This window comes from Ruditapes philippinarum, unplaced genomic scaffold (genome assembly GCF_026571515.1).
Source record: "Ruditapes philippinarum isolate M1 unplaced genomic scaffold, ASM2657151v2 ctg1187_1_1_1_1, whole genome shotgun sequence".
In the NCBI taxonomy this organism is placed as follows: domain Eukaryota; kingdom Metazoa; phylum Mollusca; class Bivalvia; order Venerida; family Veneridae; genus Ruditapes; species Ruditapes philippinarum.
Genome location: NW_026859078.1, coordinates 182116 through 197177, shown reverse-complemented (window position 1 = coordinate 197177; position 15062 = coordinate 182116). Strand labels below are relative to the sequence as shown.

The following is a 15062-nucleotide window of genomic DNA, read 5'->3' as shown; positions in this document are numbered from 1 at the left end:
CTGTAAATAAATGTGCTTGTGTGTCCATTTAGTAAAATTGGAGGAAACGTAATACATCATTCAAAATTATTAAAATGGACAAACCATTAAAACATGCGACTACAGAACAAGTTTTAGATTTTAGTTCTATAGCTTAGGCAATCTCTTCCAATAAAGATAATGGAAGGTGGCACTATGCCTCTAAAATCTTATTTCATTTAAATTAAATTAAATTTGCCATTTAACATTTCTATAGCTGGGCACTCTACATGTATGTTCTTATAAGAAAAAAGAAACTTTATATAGATATATGTATTTATTTTATCTATAAATTATTTCCTTTTTGTTATTTTTTTTATAATTCTGCTTAAGACTTGAATGTAAACTTTGTTAAATACCTGAAAAGGGTGATTTGTATAAAAGTGGTAAAACAATTATCACAGTTTTTATTATCTATACACTACTATTATAATGCAAATATGATATTGACATATACATTACTATCACATTCAGCAAGTAGCACTTGTACATCTACCCCTTTTTCTTTTTGTATCTAACATTTTAGAGTCACAATAATACTGCGCTCTATTGTGTTTTGTTTTAAGCCTTGTTTTCTGTCAGGAGTGGACTGTTTTCATGACAATAGTTATTTTCAGAATCCAATGTATTGTCTTTACACCCATTTTCACTTTTAATAGTTTGCGAATTCGTCTCACTTGATATTTTCCAGCAAGGAACAAAGTTTCTTAATTCTAAAACATTCTTGTATATCAATGTTCCGATGACTAGAAAGAGGAAGCCATCGACTGAAAACAAAACAAAACAAAAAATATTTCATAATACATTGCAATAAATATATGTTGTTGGATTGATAATAATTCCATTCAAGAATGGTAAAAAATCTGAGGCAAGAAACATTTGACTGGTTAAAAATTAAAATCAATATCTGTTTGAAGTGCGGAAAAGTAACTTTTTATCAGGAAAAATTGATGAGATCAGTATAAATAAATATTCGATACATTTTCATAATTGAATAAATATAGAATGTAATCAACAAACTGAAGGTACAATTATCACAGACCATAAAGTATAAACACGCAAATAAAACTAATACTGAAACATCTTTAAAAGGAATGAAAACAATAAGCAAAATGTAAAAGTGCTGTGTTTGCTTTGACAAAAGTATCAATAGTTAAATACATTTCAGGTCTCTTAACTCTGAATTAAAAGGTAAATTAACGACCTCAGACAATATATTTATATATCACAGTATTTAACTATAAAAACATCAGGCTATGGTTTGAGTAAAATGACTTACTTTGAAGTATTCCATAGTATTTATCAAAAGGTTCCCCAAAATTCTGAAAAGAAAATATAAATTTAAAATATAAAATAGTTATTATAAAACTACACGTTTGTATCTACAATGAATGATTTCCATTGGATAACCATCATGTTTATATTATAAATATACACAGCTGATTTTATGAATTACATTTGTTACTTCTGTTGAAAAGAAGTAACGAACTACGCGGATCATTAGTTAAGCCGCGTCACGACAAAAACGACGTAATGCGTTTGCGACCAGCATGGATCCAGACCAGTCTGCGGATGCGCAGGCTGGTCTGGATTCATGCTGGTCGCAAATCATTACGTTGCTTTTGTCGTGACGCGGCTCATTTATGATGCAGAGACTTTAGTCAGGCTAGATGATCGGATAAAAATTGTTTTTTGTTATTTAACCATTGCTCTATGCCTTTCACTATATTACTGTTTCTACTGAATCATTTATTGACTCCCAGAAAACTCCTAAAAGTAAAATTCGGTCGTTGCAGAACCAAGTATATCATTTTACTCTTTAAATCTTAAAACTTTCTTGCATTTAAATTTTTCTCTTTTAATTTCTGTGCAAAATTTAAAAAAAAATGAAAATATAATTAAGTGTCCGCCCTTTTTTTGGTCACATGATATACCTACCGCCTTTGTTAGTGTATCAAAGCGTCACAGAACCTGTGAAAGAATTTTGTCATTTATCTTGTCAATGTTTATTACTAACATATTACCCCATTTGCAACGCCATAATTTTAATAAAGCACCATAAAAACGTTTTGCAACATTCGATATGCTGTTAAATTAAAGCTGTTTGGAGGCGTGGACGGTAACTTGCACTTTCCAGTACCGTCCATGAACAGGCTAAATCAAACGGAGCCTGCAACATTTTCAATTTTGTCGTGTTTTCCTTTCTTTAGGGATTCTATTTTTCTCTATCTTTTGTGTCCAAAGACACAATAATGAATGTATTGTTAAAAGTGACATTATATGCTCATGCTTTCATTGTCAAATAGATCAGAATTGATGCATATATCTATAAAGAATGACTGTTATATTGGTGATTGACAGTTGATATGAGAAAATATTTGGGATAAAATATAAAACTTGTCATACTTTTTATTATGAAAATTGAACGAATCAGGTCAATTGCGATGGGTATTTACAGAAATTTCCTTGGGCCGCCTGAATTGTTTATCTTGCATGCGACGTAAATTGTAAAATTGAAAGAAATCCCTTTAAAGTTTACAGTTTTACCCTTGCACGAGTATAATGTCACTTATAACAGGATTACAAGTTATGTTGATAAAGAAATGTATGACTTCCTATTACTTTAGAAACAATAACGTGTGTTGTTCAAAATGCTATCAGGACTATATTTATAAAATTTATATGCGTTTACCTTATCAAAACCATAGTAAATGGTCATACCCACTGCCCATACCATTATTGTCCTGCAAGCATCTATCAACGTGCTGTGAACAGCTGAGGTAAAGAAAGTACAATATATATGATAGTATACAATATATACTAGGTTGAAAAAATTTTAAGCATTTATAACACAATATAGAAGAAGCTATACACTAGTATAAAAAAGTGAAAAAAGTACCATTTCTTTATTTTTGACAGGAAGCTGCTCCGTATTTTAGCATAATGCTAAATAATAATCTATTTATTTTTTCTAGAAACTGAATTTCTTTTCGTTCTGAAATTTAAAGATAAAAAAACCAAAATGTCGTGACTAGTCCACGCTTTTGATATTTTTTTAATTTAAGTTACACGCGACAGTTGTGTTCTATGTTATGATGAATAGGTTAAGAATAAATTCTACTCTTACCAGAAAGTGACCTCATCACAGCTATAGAAGTGATGTTATAAATAGCCACAGCTATAAGATACAGAAGACAAAACGACAAAAGCTTAGTACTGTTTGTGATTTGATACAAGGCATCAATACTGTTCTCAAAACTACCATCTGCATTACCCCCTGGTATGAAGTACATAGCAGGTAATATTATCTGTAAAATAGAGTTATGAAAAGTAATATTTAATTATCTGTAAAGAAGTTACCACGTTTCTCATCATATTTAACATAATTTAGCGAAATTATCCGAATCTCTCTACGTATTGTCATACCCAGAGTGACAATGAGCAATAGAAAATTTAGTTGTTCATAATCTAAAGTAAAATCCATTGGGTTAACATTGAATGTAAAAATGCAGGTTAAACATCCTTGTACAAAAGAAAATGTAAATAATTGTCTGGGAGGATTTTTATTAAGCAAATAAATAATACAAAAATGATTCCTGATGATTTTTACACTATTCAATAAGAGCTCCAATGAGGCTGGGTAATATACATCCGATATGGCATATTCTTTATAAATTATCATCTTTCGAAGTTATCACATAGAAATTTGAACCTTTATGATAGAAGGCAAATCTATTGTTATAAATGGCTTGGACTATTTTTTTAATAATAACAAAATACTGTAATAAAACTGATGCTAAATATAAGCCACTTTTAACCAACTTGGTCAAAAACTGAAATAAATGTATACTTACAAATGTCATAACAACCAATCCATATATGCCTTTCAATCCAACGTACTAAAATGAAGTCATTAGTCATTTAATATTGGATAAAAGACAGTGTGACTTGTCAAAAGCTTATCCGAGATTTAAAAAAATGCAAAGTATCAAAATGCTAAGATTCACTTAAGAGACGTAAGTTCGTATTTATTCACAATACACAAGTTCTCACAGCATACACGAGTTCGTTCTAAGAACAAAAGCAGTCATTTTTATTTTATATTAAATAAGTTAAGATAAATGATACATGTCATATAGAATGCGAAAGTTAAAACCGATAGCAACAATTTGTTAATTATGACCAGTGCTTTTACAAAAATATCAAAAATAAATTAAAGAAACATTTAAAAAAAAGAACCGTGTTGTAAAGTGAAACAAATTTAAGCTATGTATTATATAATGTACTTAATATTAATAAATTACAGCCATTATTCCGCATAAAATGTATATCTACATGTAAAGGGTGTATATTCCTCGATTTTAACAAAGCTTCCTCTAGTGTGAACTGACCACCTGACAATATTTGAGCGCTAACGACAAGTATGACACCTGAAAATATGTTAAAAAGAAGCACAAGCGAGGGGTTACGCACACGTTAAATAGCTGCGAAGAAATGGTCAGCTGCGCAGTGCATACTTTTAGAAGAGCCGAATAAAATGCTACCTAGACGAATGTCTGTTTAGATCTGCGAAGTTGTTGAAATTAAAGGAGAAGTGTTACGACACGAAAACTCCATTACGACTGTATTAGTAGTATTCGTTTTATACTGTGACAGGACAGGTACGCCACAGTGAATGTCGTAATGTGCCAGGAATCCGACACGATGTGTCTTATTTATATACATGTATAGACAGTGTTGCTCGTAATGGTTTATCAAAATATCACAATTCCTTAAACATTAATTAATTATATCCCGATTAAAGGATACATAAACTTTTAATACGGTAAAACATCAAATTTGAGTATAAACGTAGTATATATTATATATTAAAGGCAACAGACACGATGAGGAGATTTCCAACTCCGAATAATTCTAAATACTGGCTAATCGAAGAACAATTTTACTTGTCGAATAAGTGCAGTCTTCATTCAAGAAATCCTTGTTGCTGTGTTCTGACATATAAAGCTTTTATTCAAATGACGTTTCAACACCGCCAGTGTATTTTTCCTTTCTTGTAAAGTTATGCTTTTAAAGTGTAGTAACCTATAGTCCATGATTCTACTTTACTTGTACGCGTAAAGTCAAATAGAAATGAAAATAATGTAATGTATTTTTCTATACTTTATGCACATAAACGTACAGATGTACAAAGAAAATCTGTTTAAAGTTTCAACATAAATTACTCTTATGTAATGCAGATCGACTGGGAAAGTGGGTAATACTGCAGACATTGGACCTCATATATGTATATACTTACATGTTGGACATCTGATATTTAGTAGTAAGAACAACAACAACAATAATACTTAAAGACGACTGCATCTCATGACAGAATATAAATGAGAAAATATTAAAAAAATAAAGAAGCATCAAGTAACATTTTTCCTCATCTTTATCTATTATTGCAAAAGCTAACAAAAATAATTTAAAATCTGACACAATTTTTAATTGCATGATCTGTTAATGGATAAAATGCAGGAAACCTAAATTGTTTTTAACACAAGTACTTTTAGGTGATCCATAAAACATTTGTACCTTGCATAAGTTATATAATTAATACATTGAATTCAGGTAAATACAAGAGCGATCAGTAATCACATGTGTCGCCTCATGATGGCCAATTTCATGTTGGGACAAATTTTGTGACAGACGGACAGACAGACGGACAGTGTACAACTAGACTAACAACTTTGTACTGATCATCCCTGTAAAGTTTGGATAAAATTGCACCAGTAGTTTATGAGGAGTAGTCCGGACAAGCTTTTGCGTATCTGGCAACACACAGAAAAAAACGTATTTTTATCAAAGGGCCATAACTCAGCCAAAAATCATTCAACCGGAAAACCCGTGCAATATGCGCAAGGACTTGAGCTACAGATCAATCCTGTAAAGTTTCATTGAAATTGCATAAGTGGTATAAGAGAAGTAGTCTGGACAAACTTTAAAAATAAAAATTATTAAAGGGCCATAACTCAAACAAAAATCATTGAACCGGAAAATGCTGACAATATGCACAAACTAGACTTGGTACTGATCATTCCTGTAAAGTTTGGATGAAATTGCACCAGTAGTTTATGAGGAGTAGTCCGGACAAGCTTTTGTGTATCTGGCAACACACAGAAAAAGAAACCTTTTTATCAAAGGGCCATAACTCGGCCAAAAATCATTCAACCGGAAAACCCGTGCAATATGCGCAAGGACTTGAGCTACAGATCAATCCTGTAAAGTTTCATTGAAATTGCATTAGTGGTATAAGAGAAGTAGTCCGGACAAACTTTAAAATTAAAAATTATTAAAGGGCCATAACTCTGACAAAAATCATTGAACCGGAAAATGCTGACAATATGCACAACTAGACTTGGTACTGATCATTCCTGTAAAGTTTGGATGAAATTGCACCAGTAGTTTATGAGGAGTAGTCCGGACAAGTTTTGTGACGGACGGACGGACAGACGGACAGACAGACAGACAGACAGACGGACAGACAGACGACGGAGAAGTGATCCCTATATGTCGCCACTACTCCGTAGAGGCGACACAAAAAAACAATAACTTATTTTGAATAATACTAGAATCTTTAAATAAAAATTGTTTCAATACATGTAGATATTAAATATTGCTTGGCGTTTCCAACATAATTTTACACGTTATTCAGAAAAAGAAAAATAATTCAAATATGTACCTGTTGTTGCTTTACCGCCGTTTGTTTTGTGGTCTTGATTTTTGAACACACTTGAGCAACCAGCTAACACAAGACCGACAATGACAACAGCTATACCAATCCAATTAGCTACTTTCAGTTTTCGATTCAGAAACACATGCTGCAAAATATAAAAACATTCCCAAGTTATAAAGTTATATATCATGCCATTTTAGATTTTAAACACGTATGTTTCCAGTTAAATACGAACCGATCGACGGGATAAGGTAAATAACTAGAACAAGTACAATACTATTTTGACACTGTCCTTCCAATGGGCGCTTCCTCTTCAGTTGCGATTTTTGAATCTTTCTCTAAATCTATTCAGTGGATCTTGCAACATAAATTTGCAGTCTCAAAAGTTTCACACATTATTGACGATTTCATATTTGTAGGTTCACCTAATACCCATGAATGTCAAGAATCTTTAGACAAGTTCATGCATTTAGCATCTGTAGTTGGAATACCAGTCAAACATGACAAAACAGTGCTTCCAGCTACTTCAGTTGAGGTTCATGGGATTGTCATAAACACAACTACCCTTTCAGCACACCTTCCAAGCTTAAAGATAACAAATCTCAAAAGAATTCTTGGTCAGTCAATGCAGAAAAAGAAAGTGACACTTCATGAGCTACAGTCTATTTTGGGTCATCTTAACTTCGCATGTAAGGTCATTAAACCAGGGCGCTGTTTCCTTCGTAGACTGTATGACCTGACAAAAGGTCATACAAATGGTTCTCATTTTATCAAATTATCCAAAGATTGCAGGGCTGACCTTAAACTTTGGTACACTTTTCTTGAGAATTATAATGGGGTTACTCTCCTCACTAATGACAGATTTATTTCGTCTAAAACTTTGCGTCTGTACTCAGATGCTGCAGGTTCAAAAGGTTTTGCGTGTACTCACCAAAATTCTTGGACTTTTGGTGAATTTCCTGAGACTGTTAAAACACTACATATTAATATCTTGGAACTTTTCCCGATAGCACTGGCAGTAGTTATGTTTGGGAAATACTGGGCAAACAAAAACATACTGTTTGTGTGTGATAACTTAGCTGCTGTCCACTGTTTAAACAAACAAACATCTAAAGACAGTATAATGATGAAACTTATTCGTATCATTGTTTTAAAGGCACTTGAATGCAATTTTTGTTTTCATGCCACGCATATTTCATCCAAAGACAATCTCATATGTGACAAACTATCTCGTTTGCAGGTTGCCGAAGCTTTGAAGCTGGCACCGCACTTAGACGATCATCCCACACCAATACCAATCAACATGTCACCAAGAAGATTGCTAAAAGTAAAACAGTCCTTAATAGATGCATCTTTGGCGACTTCAACCCACCAATCTTATGAACGTTTTTGGAATAGGTTTAATGATTTTGTTATGTCACTTTCATCCAAATTTTCCCCATTGCCTGCCGTTCCTGAATTATACATGATTTCATTGCCCACCTTCACATGCTTTCATATTCACCAGCCACAATAAGTAGCCATCTGTCAGCTATTTCACATTTTCATCAACTGTCAGGTTTTCCAGATCCATGTAAAAATTTTACCACTCAGAAAATGTTTCTCGGCTGTAGAAAAACAAACAAAAAAGCTGACACACGATTACCCATTTTAAATTCCCACATTGACTTGCTACTTAAAGCCATACATCAATTATATGTATTTAACCCTTACCTAAAGATACTGTATAGTGCCATCATTTTGACAACTTATCATGGGTTTTTCCGTGTTGGGGAGTTACTCCCAGCCACAATTTCTTCAGCATGCAAGGTGGTCCAAATAGGGGATGTCTGTATTAACAACAAAGCCATTCGGTTAAAACTTCTTAACCACAAAACCAGGAAAACAGATAAACCAATTATGATTCTCATTCGGAAAATGTCTAAAAACTGTCCTGTTCAAGCTCTACACCATTATTTAAAATTACAAGGTAAACATTCGGGTGCCTTATTTCAAACAGCTTGTGGTTCAGTCGTCACACAACCTTCCTTCCGTGAAATTTTTAAATCTCTTTAAATCTGTGCTAATTTATCACCTGCCTCTTACAAACTGCACAGTTTTCGAATAGGAGCTTGTACACAAGCAATAATTTCAGGTACACCTGAGAATGAGGTTATGCGTATGGGACGTTGGAAGTCTCATGCCTTTAAAAGATACATAAGAGTACCTATGGTTACAACTCGTAACACAAGATCTACTTCTGAATAGTTTGAGGACATTGGGGTGTGTTCTCAATTCCCATCTAATTGCAAATTATTCCTAACTTCTGCTACAATAGGGCTTTACGGTTTGACACATTGACATTATTTTAATTACTTAGCGCCCTTTTTTACATCATTCTTACTTTTAGATTTATTGCAGAATTACTTTTGTTTTCATAATTTAGTTTGAAGTTGTCTAATTAAATACATTCATCGCTTAAGCTTTTCTCAGAAGAACATTGGGGTGTGTTCTTCTGCTATTTCTTTTCGTTCTTAAAACAAAACTTCATTTATAATGTGCAGTTTTATTATATACATACATGTATGCATGTGCCATACTTTAATATTGTGTAAATGTTTTTTATCACCACCATATCAAACTGATTAAATTATCTACTCATTTGACATTTAAAGTATATCCTTTTGTTTCAATTAAAGTTTTGTTCACACTGTACATATTTTTACACAGGAAAATATTGGGGCGTATTTTCCTGTCTAGACCAAAAATTATATTATCACCTTTTATATTTGTATGTATATGTACACTTTATGCTAACACAGGAAAATATTGGGGTGTATTTTCTTGTTCAGATCATGCAAATTGTCTTATTATTTATATGTACACATTCTGTTTTCACAGGGAGATATTGGGGTGTATTTCCTTGTTTTAAATCATATAATTTGTCTTAGAAGTAACACGTGCATATGATGTTATCTCAGGATATATTGGATGAATTATATGTAAAACCATCAGTTTTCTTAATTTTTCCCTGTATACTTTATGTTGACACAGGAAGATATTGTAGTTTATTTTCCAGTTAAAACAGTATGATTTGTAATTCATTTTTGCTAAGAATTTTCATCACCTGTCTGTAGGGACAAGCACGTTAATCTGTATCAATTTATTTTCCTATTTCATTTTCTTCTGGCAGTTGTTTTCAAACTTAAATTAGAACATACAAATGCACTGTGATTCACTGTCTTCATGTTTTCGCTCTAGAAACATTTGCGAAAGAGCTTAAGAACATTTGTACATAGTCTGATTTGAAATCTTGTTTGCTGTTACCTATACCATGTAAATTTTTTATCCCAATTTTTTTTGCCTGTTTTCTCGCCTTTTTGGTTGGACATGGTTGTGGACATGTTCGTGTCCAACTTTCTGTCATCCTTTGTGATATTATGACACAATTTTCTAGTCTTATAGTTTCTAGTCATTTTGATTAACTTAGTTTATTTACCTTTTTATAAAATAAAGTCGTCTGGCACATTTGTGCCAGACATTTTCAATCCACTTTTTGTCAGACTTTTCTTTACACTTTCCCCTTCCTGTGATGACAGAAATAAAACTTCAAAGGCGTTCAGGCAAAGCAAATATAAATTAACTTACCGAAAATAGCCCGGTAGATATAATGACGGAGCCTTTTAGCATTAGCATGATGGAGGCATCAACATAGAGCAACCCAATACCCGAACATATAAAGTATCTTTAAAAAAATGTATCTGAAATCTCAAAGTTGTTGTTCTTCAAAACTTTAATTTTGCTGTGTTGCTATAATCAAAGGATTGAATAAAAGTAGAAGTTTTATTAAATAGTCTTTCATTGAGAAAGATGCGTGTTAGTTACAAAATAGCTGATAAACCGTAATTACAATTTTCAAATAGCTTGATTAATTTGACGAATTGAAATGGACATAACTATTCAGAAACAACAGTTAATGAATTATATAAATTAGGGTTTCTTAATCGGACAAAAATCATAATCGATCATCGAAAATAATCAAACAACCCTTTTCGATCAATCATCGATTATATAATCGAAACATTTATGATAACAAAGTAAAAAAGTATAATGTACATATCATGCTTTAATATTTATAAGAATTCCATTTCCATGTGACCACCACTTTATCAACTGAAATAAATTAATTTTAAGACATACTATGATCATCCTTGAGTAAAATATTTTAATCAAATAAATTCATTAAAATCTATGAAATTATTATGTCTCACTTTCTAAAAAGGAATTAATAAACTACTGTATGTATGGGAACAAGTTAAGTTGGTCGACCTGTTCTTAACAAAACTGCCAGTATTTTTTAATGACATTATATATTGATATTGCAACCACCTATAGTGAGTAGAATAATTTTATACATAACATAACTTTTTGTGTGAAGTCAAAACATGTTTATTTTATATTTACAAATAGAAGGTATAACAATTTTAAATATTTTCTTATGTCAAATTTGAGCATAGTATACCTTTAAAATAGCATGCCTGATTGTCAACTATTAACTCAATGGTCACCAGTATGCTTTCATATTCAATTGAATGAAAATTATTGTTTCAAACAAAACTGGCTTTAATTTAGAGTGTTGTTATAATACAGTTAGTCACTTAAGTAACAGCAAGAAAATAAATTGCCGATGATCGATTATTAAACTTTGTAATCGATCATCGCCGATCGGTTCTATAACCGATCAATTTTCGATTATACTCGATCATCGTTTAATCCCTAATATAAATCGGTCCGAAATATCAAATTACGCACAAAACATGTCCAAAATGTGTCCTTTCTCGTTCGTTTACTTTGGACATTGGTGAAGAAACTACATTGTACATGTATATTAAAAGTAAAATGATGATTGTAAATGTATTAAACATATCAAGATAATAAAAACAAAAACAAAATCATGAAAAAGGTAATTTGTTATAAGAAAATATTCTTACCAACTAACGACGTAGCAATAACAGACGTGCAAGCCGGTATGATTATTATCCATTGACATATCCTGATTGTAATTAAAATACAAAATGATACGAGTAAACTGAATACACACTGAAATTCACCAACTTATTAGTTGATATGATGGAAACTTCTTAAATAAGAAAAGTGCCAATTTATTTAATAACAGTTATAACGTGTTATTCCAAATTTAAATGTTTGAATCTTTATAGAAACAATAATTATTTTTCACTGAGCAAGTGATTTTTAAAAAAAATAACAAAAGATAGGGTCTCTCGTCAATGTTTCTTATCTCCATAGACGCTTGCAGGTTACACAAAATATTATATCCATACTTTAATAAGTCAGTACTTTGATCAGTGAATACCACTCTTAATTACTTAGGAAGAGTGATAAGGAATATAAATATATGTACCAGATTATTGATTATTTTCAAATGTCATTAAGGACGAAATATAATAACAATACCTTGCATGACTTGATGGCCCTTCTTGTATGTTAAGAAGCGTGTCGTTCTGCTCTTTATGCGCTACCTGAAACAGACTAGAGTTGTTCGTCAAATAGTGAAATATAGCTTGTAAGTACACAATTGTGATAAACCTCATAAAAAACAGGTTGAATGTTATGAATTTGCATTCCGTGTTTCAAAGGTATATCTAAAATTCTATGACGAAAACAAGGCATAATTAGTTAACAATTTATGGAAGAGTATTATTACTTTCGTTCATTTATATATGATTTTTAAGTTTTCCAAATGTAAAAAATATCCAGATGCCATCCTAAAATGGGATGCTATCAATAAAATAAACCAAATTATAGCGTTAGCTTGGAAAATAAGGGGAATTATTTCATAACGATCTTTGAGTAATATATCTATTAGTGGTGGTGAAAGCTATTAGCATTTTTTTCTCTGCAAATGCAAAAGCAAATTGAACTTGTAAAATAAAAAATGCAAAAGCAAATTGAACTTGTAAAATAAAAAAATCTAAGCTTTGTATTCCTTGCCATCAATATAGGAATGCTTGCCTCACAGATATCTTTGATACATAAAGTTTTACTCAGCTGGTGACGGTAACCGAGTACACCCAAGTGATCGGAGTCGTCTGATCATGGTCTGTTCACTTTTCACTCAATTTAATTTAAAAATGTCCCCCCCCCCCCCCCAAAAAAAAAATGAAAAATAAATATAAAAAAAATATTCGGTTTGGAACCGGGACTAATTAGCGTGTTATGGTTTAATCAATATTGATATTCTGAATAAGGGGATGAAGTAAAAATCATTTATTACTATTATCCCTTATCTAATAGTTGTGAATACTATTTTTGGTATGAAACACGCTTGACAAGTCTGCTGAAAACCAGCTTAAAATCATGTGATGAAATCAAGGGGCAGGACGTGAAGTGGTTGCACACTTGGTTCAAGCGAGCGAATTGGTTGCAAACTTGACAAAATGGTGAACACGGCGTGATTTTTTGAAACGGGTGAACGAATTTTTGCCAGGCAAGTGGGTTTCTTTGTTATTTTGAAGTTCATTAGTATGTCTATTCCATAATGCAATATATATGCCACACTCGGTTAAAGGTTTCAGCATCCTAGATTTTGTTTTGACGAAGTTATTGAAGATATAAACTGATCATGTAGATATTTTTTAATTTGACATGTGACTGTTCTGGTCGGTTTTTCTTCTAATTTATTCGAATTTGTAAGTTTTGAACTGCATTTACCTGTCTTTTCTGATGTTTTGCTTCCCTTCTTCTCAAAATTGGTATTCCAATCAGACAAAAACTTTGTGCTGTAACAAGTACACATTACTGTGAAAAATGCAGCCTTCAAAATCAGTAGTTTCATTTATATAATGCCATGTTTGAGTTTTAGATTATGACATAAACTAACGTTGACTCCATAGTTTTGTTTTTCGAGCTAATATCATGTATAGTTTGTTTTCTTTACGTTTACGATTAAAATCAACTAATAATAATTTGACAAATTAGATATGACTCTTGTAATAAATTGCAATTAAATCAGTAAGGCTATAATGACAAATTACCTGCACATAGCATCCACGTTTGAAACCAAGGGTGATTAAAACTGTGTTCCAGGCTGTTCCAACCTTTTGCACTGTAACAGAGATAAAAATGTGACAATGAAAGACGTATTGCTCTTTAGAATATTTTACAAAAGGTCTTATATATTTCTCTCGAAAACCAGGAAACAAATTATGTTTAATCATGGCTTTCACTTTACCTACCGTATAGGTTTTTCGTTGATTTGTTGTTGTTGTTGTTGTTTTTGTTGTTGTTGTTAAATCATTATTATTATTATAAGATCTATTATTATTATTTGAAAGGTTTAACATATTATGAAAAGTTATAAACTTACATGGTATCAAATTGCGCTTTTTTGCTTAATGTAGTGATAGCACCTGTTATCAGCATGCATACCATTAAAATAATCTGTTTCCATGTAAACGTTTCCATGTTGGCTCACATCCAATCATTCTAGTACATAACGTCACAGCGTAGAAACGAAATCAGTGTATCATTTACCTATAGAATTAAATGATTATTGCATTTACAAGTATCAGCTTGTATCATTCTTACGATCACATGAAGAAAGTAGATCTAACAGAGTGTAGAGACAAATCATTAGGCTTAATATTCAATTAAATTTGATATTATATCTTTATCAAACCAACAAGTGATCTGTCATCTACAAGAAAAAAGACTTATCAAGATTTAAATACGTGCGTGTTCAGTTGTAAGTTAGTTACTTACCAGTGTTACATAATATAACTACAGCATTTACCAGTTGACTACGTGAACGTGTCGACTAATCTGTGTCAAACTTCATGTTTCCTATTTACACCTTATCTTTGAATTAATCAGCTATAATTGATTACTTACAATTCATACATTGATAATTCAAAATAATTATATGTATAACTATGTAAGGTTTAAATTATTCCCTTCACATTATACGCGTTATATATCAAACACTTAAACAATATTGTTTACAATGGCGTACTTTAATTCAAGGGAGGTAACTTTCACTATGTTTATGTTGTTTAATATTTTAATAACATTTTATTTCTGACAAAAACTTTCATCCAAAATTAACACAAAAATTTTAAAACCATTTAAAAAAAAAACTTTTAATGACTTAAATAAGTTTTTACTTTATTTTACATTTAAAACATATATTTCTCAAAAACTAAAAATTTGTTTTAAAACAAACTAAATTTAAATAATTTGTTAGTATTTTTACAGTTTTATTGTACAGATAGATCTATTCAGTGTATTCACCACGTCTTGTTTCATGTATAAGTCATTTAATTGTGAC

At 31.5% G+C, this 15062-nt stretch overlaps 1 protein-coding gene across 2 annotated transcripts; it reads right to left on the bottom strand.

Annotated features, from left to right (window-relative positions):
- Positions 1-405: 405 nt before the first annotated feature.
- On the bottom strand, positions 406-14747 carry LOC132755121 (solute carrier family 35 member F6-like). 2 transcript variants are annotated; one of them, XM_060745920.1, is made up of 14 exons: positions 14498-14747; positions 14103-14269; positions 13771-13841; positions 13448-13515; positions 12191-12255; positions 11708-11768; positions 10364-10444; positions 6743-6881; positions 5318-5328; positions 3873-3917; positions 3146-3326; positions 2711-2793; positions 1298-1340; positions 406-785 (listed from the first exon to the last, which is right to left on the bottom strand). In XM_060745920.1, the coding sequence occupies exons 2-14, from the start codon at positions 14198-14200 to the stop codon at positions 580-582; spliced, it is 1152 nt and encodes a 383-aa protein (XP_060601903.1). In that variant the 5' UTR covers positions 14201-14269; positions 14498-14747; the 3' UTR covers positions 406-579. The 2 variants fall into 2 exon arrangements, with proteins under 2 accessions (XP_060601903.1, XP_060601902.1); XM_060745919.1 differs by lacking the exon at positions 5318-5328 and adding an exon at positions 4354-4448.
- Between the last annotated feature and the right edge of the window lie 315 nt (positions 14748-15062).

Bases quoted from the DNA above. Each gene is read 5' to 3' on its own strand.
- LOC132755121 (XM_060745919.1), bottom strand. From the start codon at position 14,200: ATGGAAACGTTTACATGGAAACAGATTATTTTAATGGTATGCATGCTG. The intron at 1,341-2,710 runs GTAAACGCATAT...TTTTCTTTTCAG, and splicing joins TTTACTATGGTTTTGATAAG to AATTTTGGGGAACCTTTTGA. The intron at 786-1,297 runs GTAAGTCATTTT...TTTTGTTTTCAG, and splicing joins ATACTATGGAATACTTCAAA to TCGATGGCTTCCTCTTTCTA.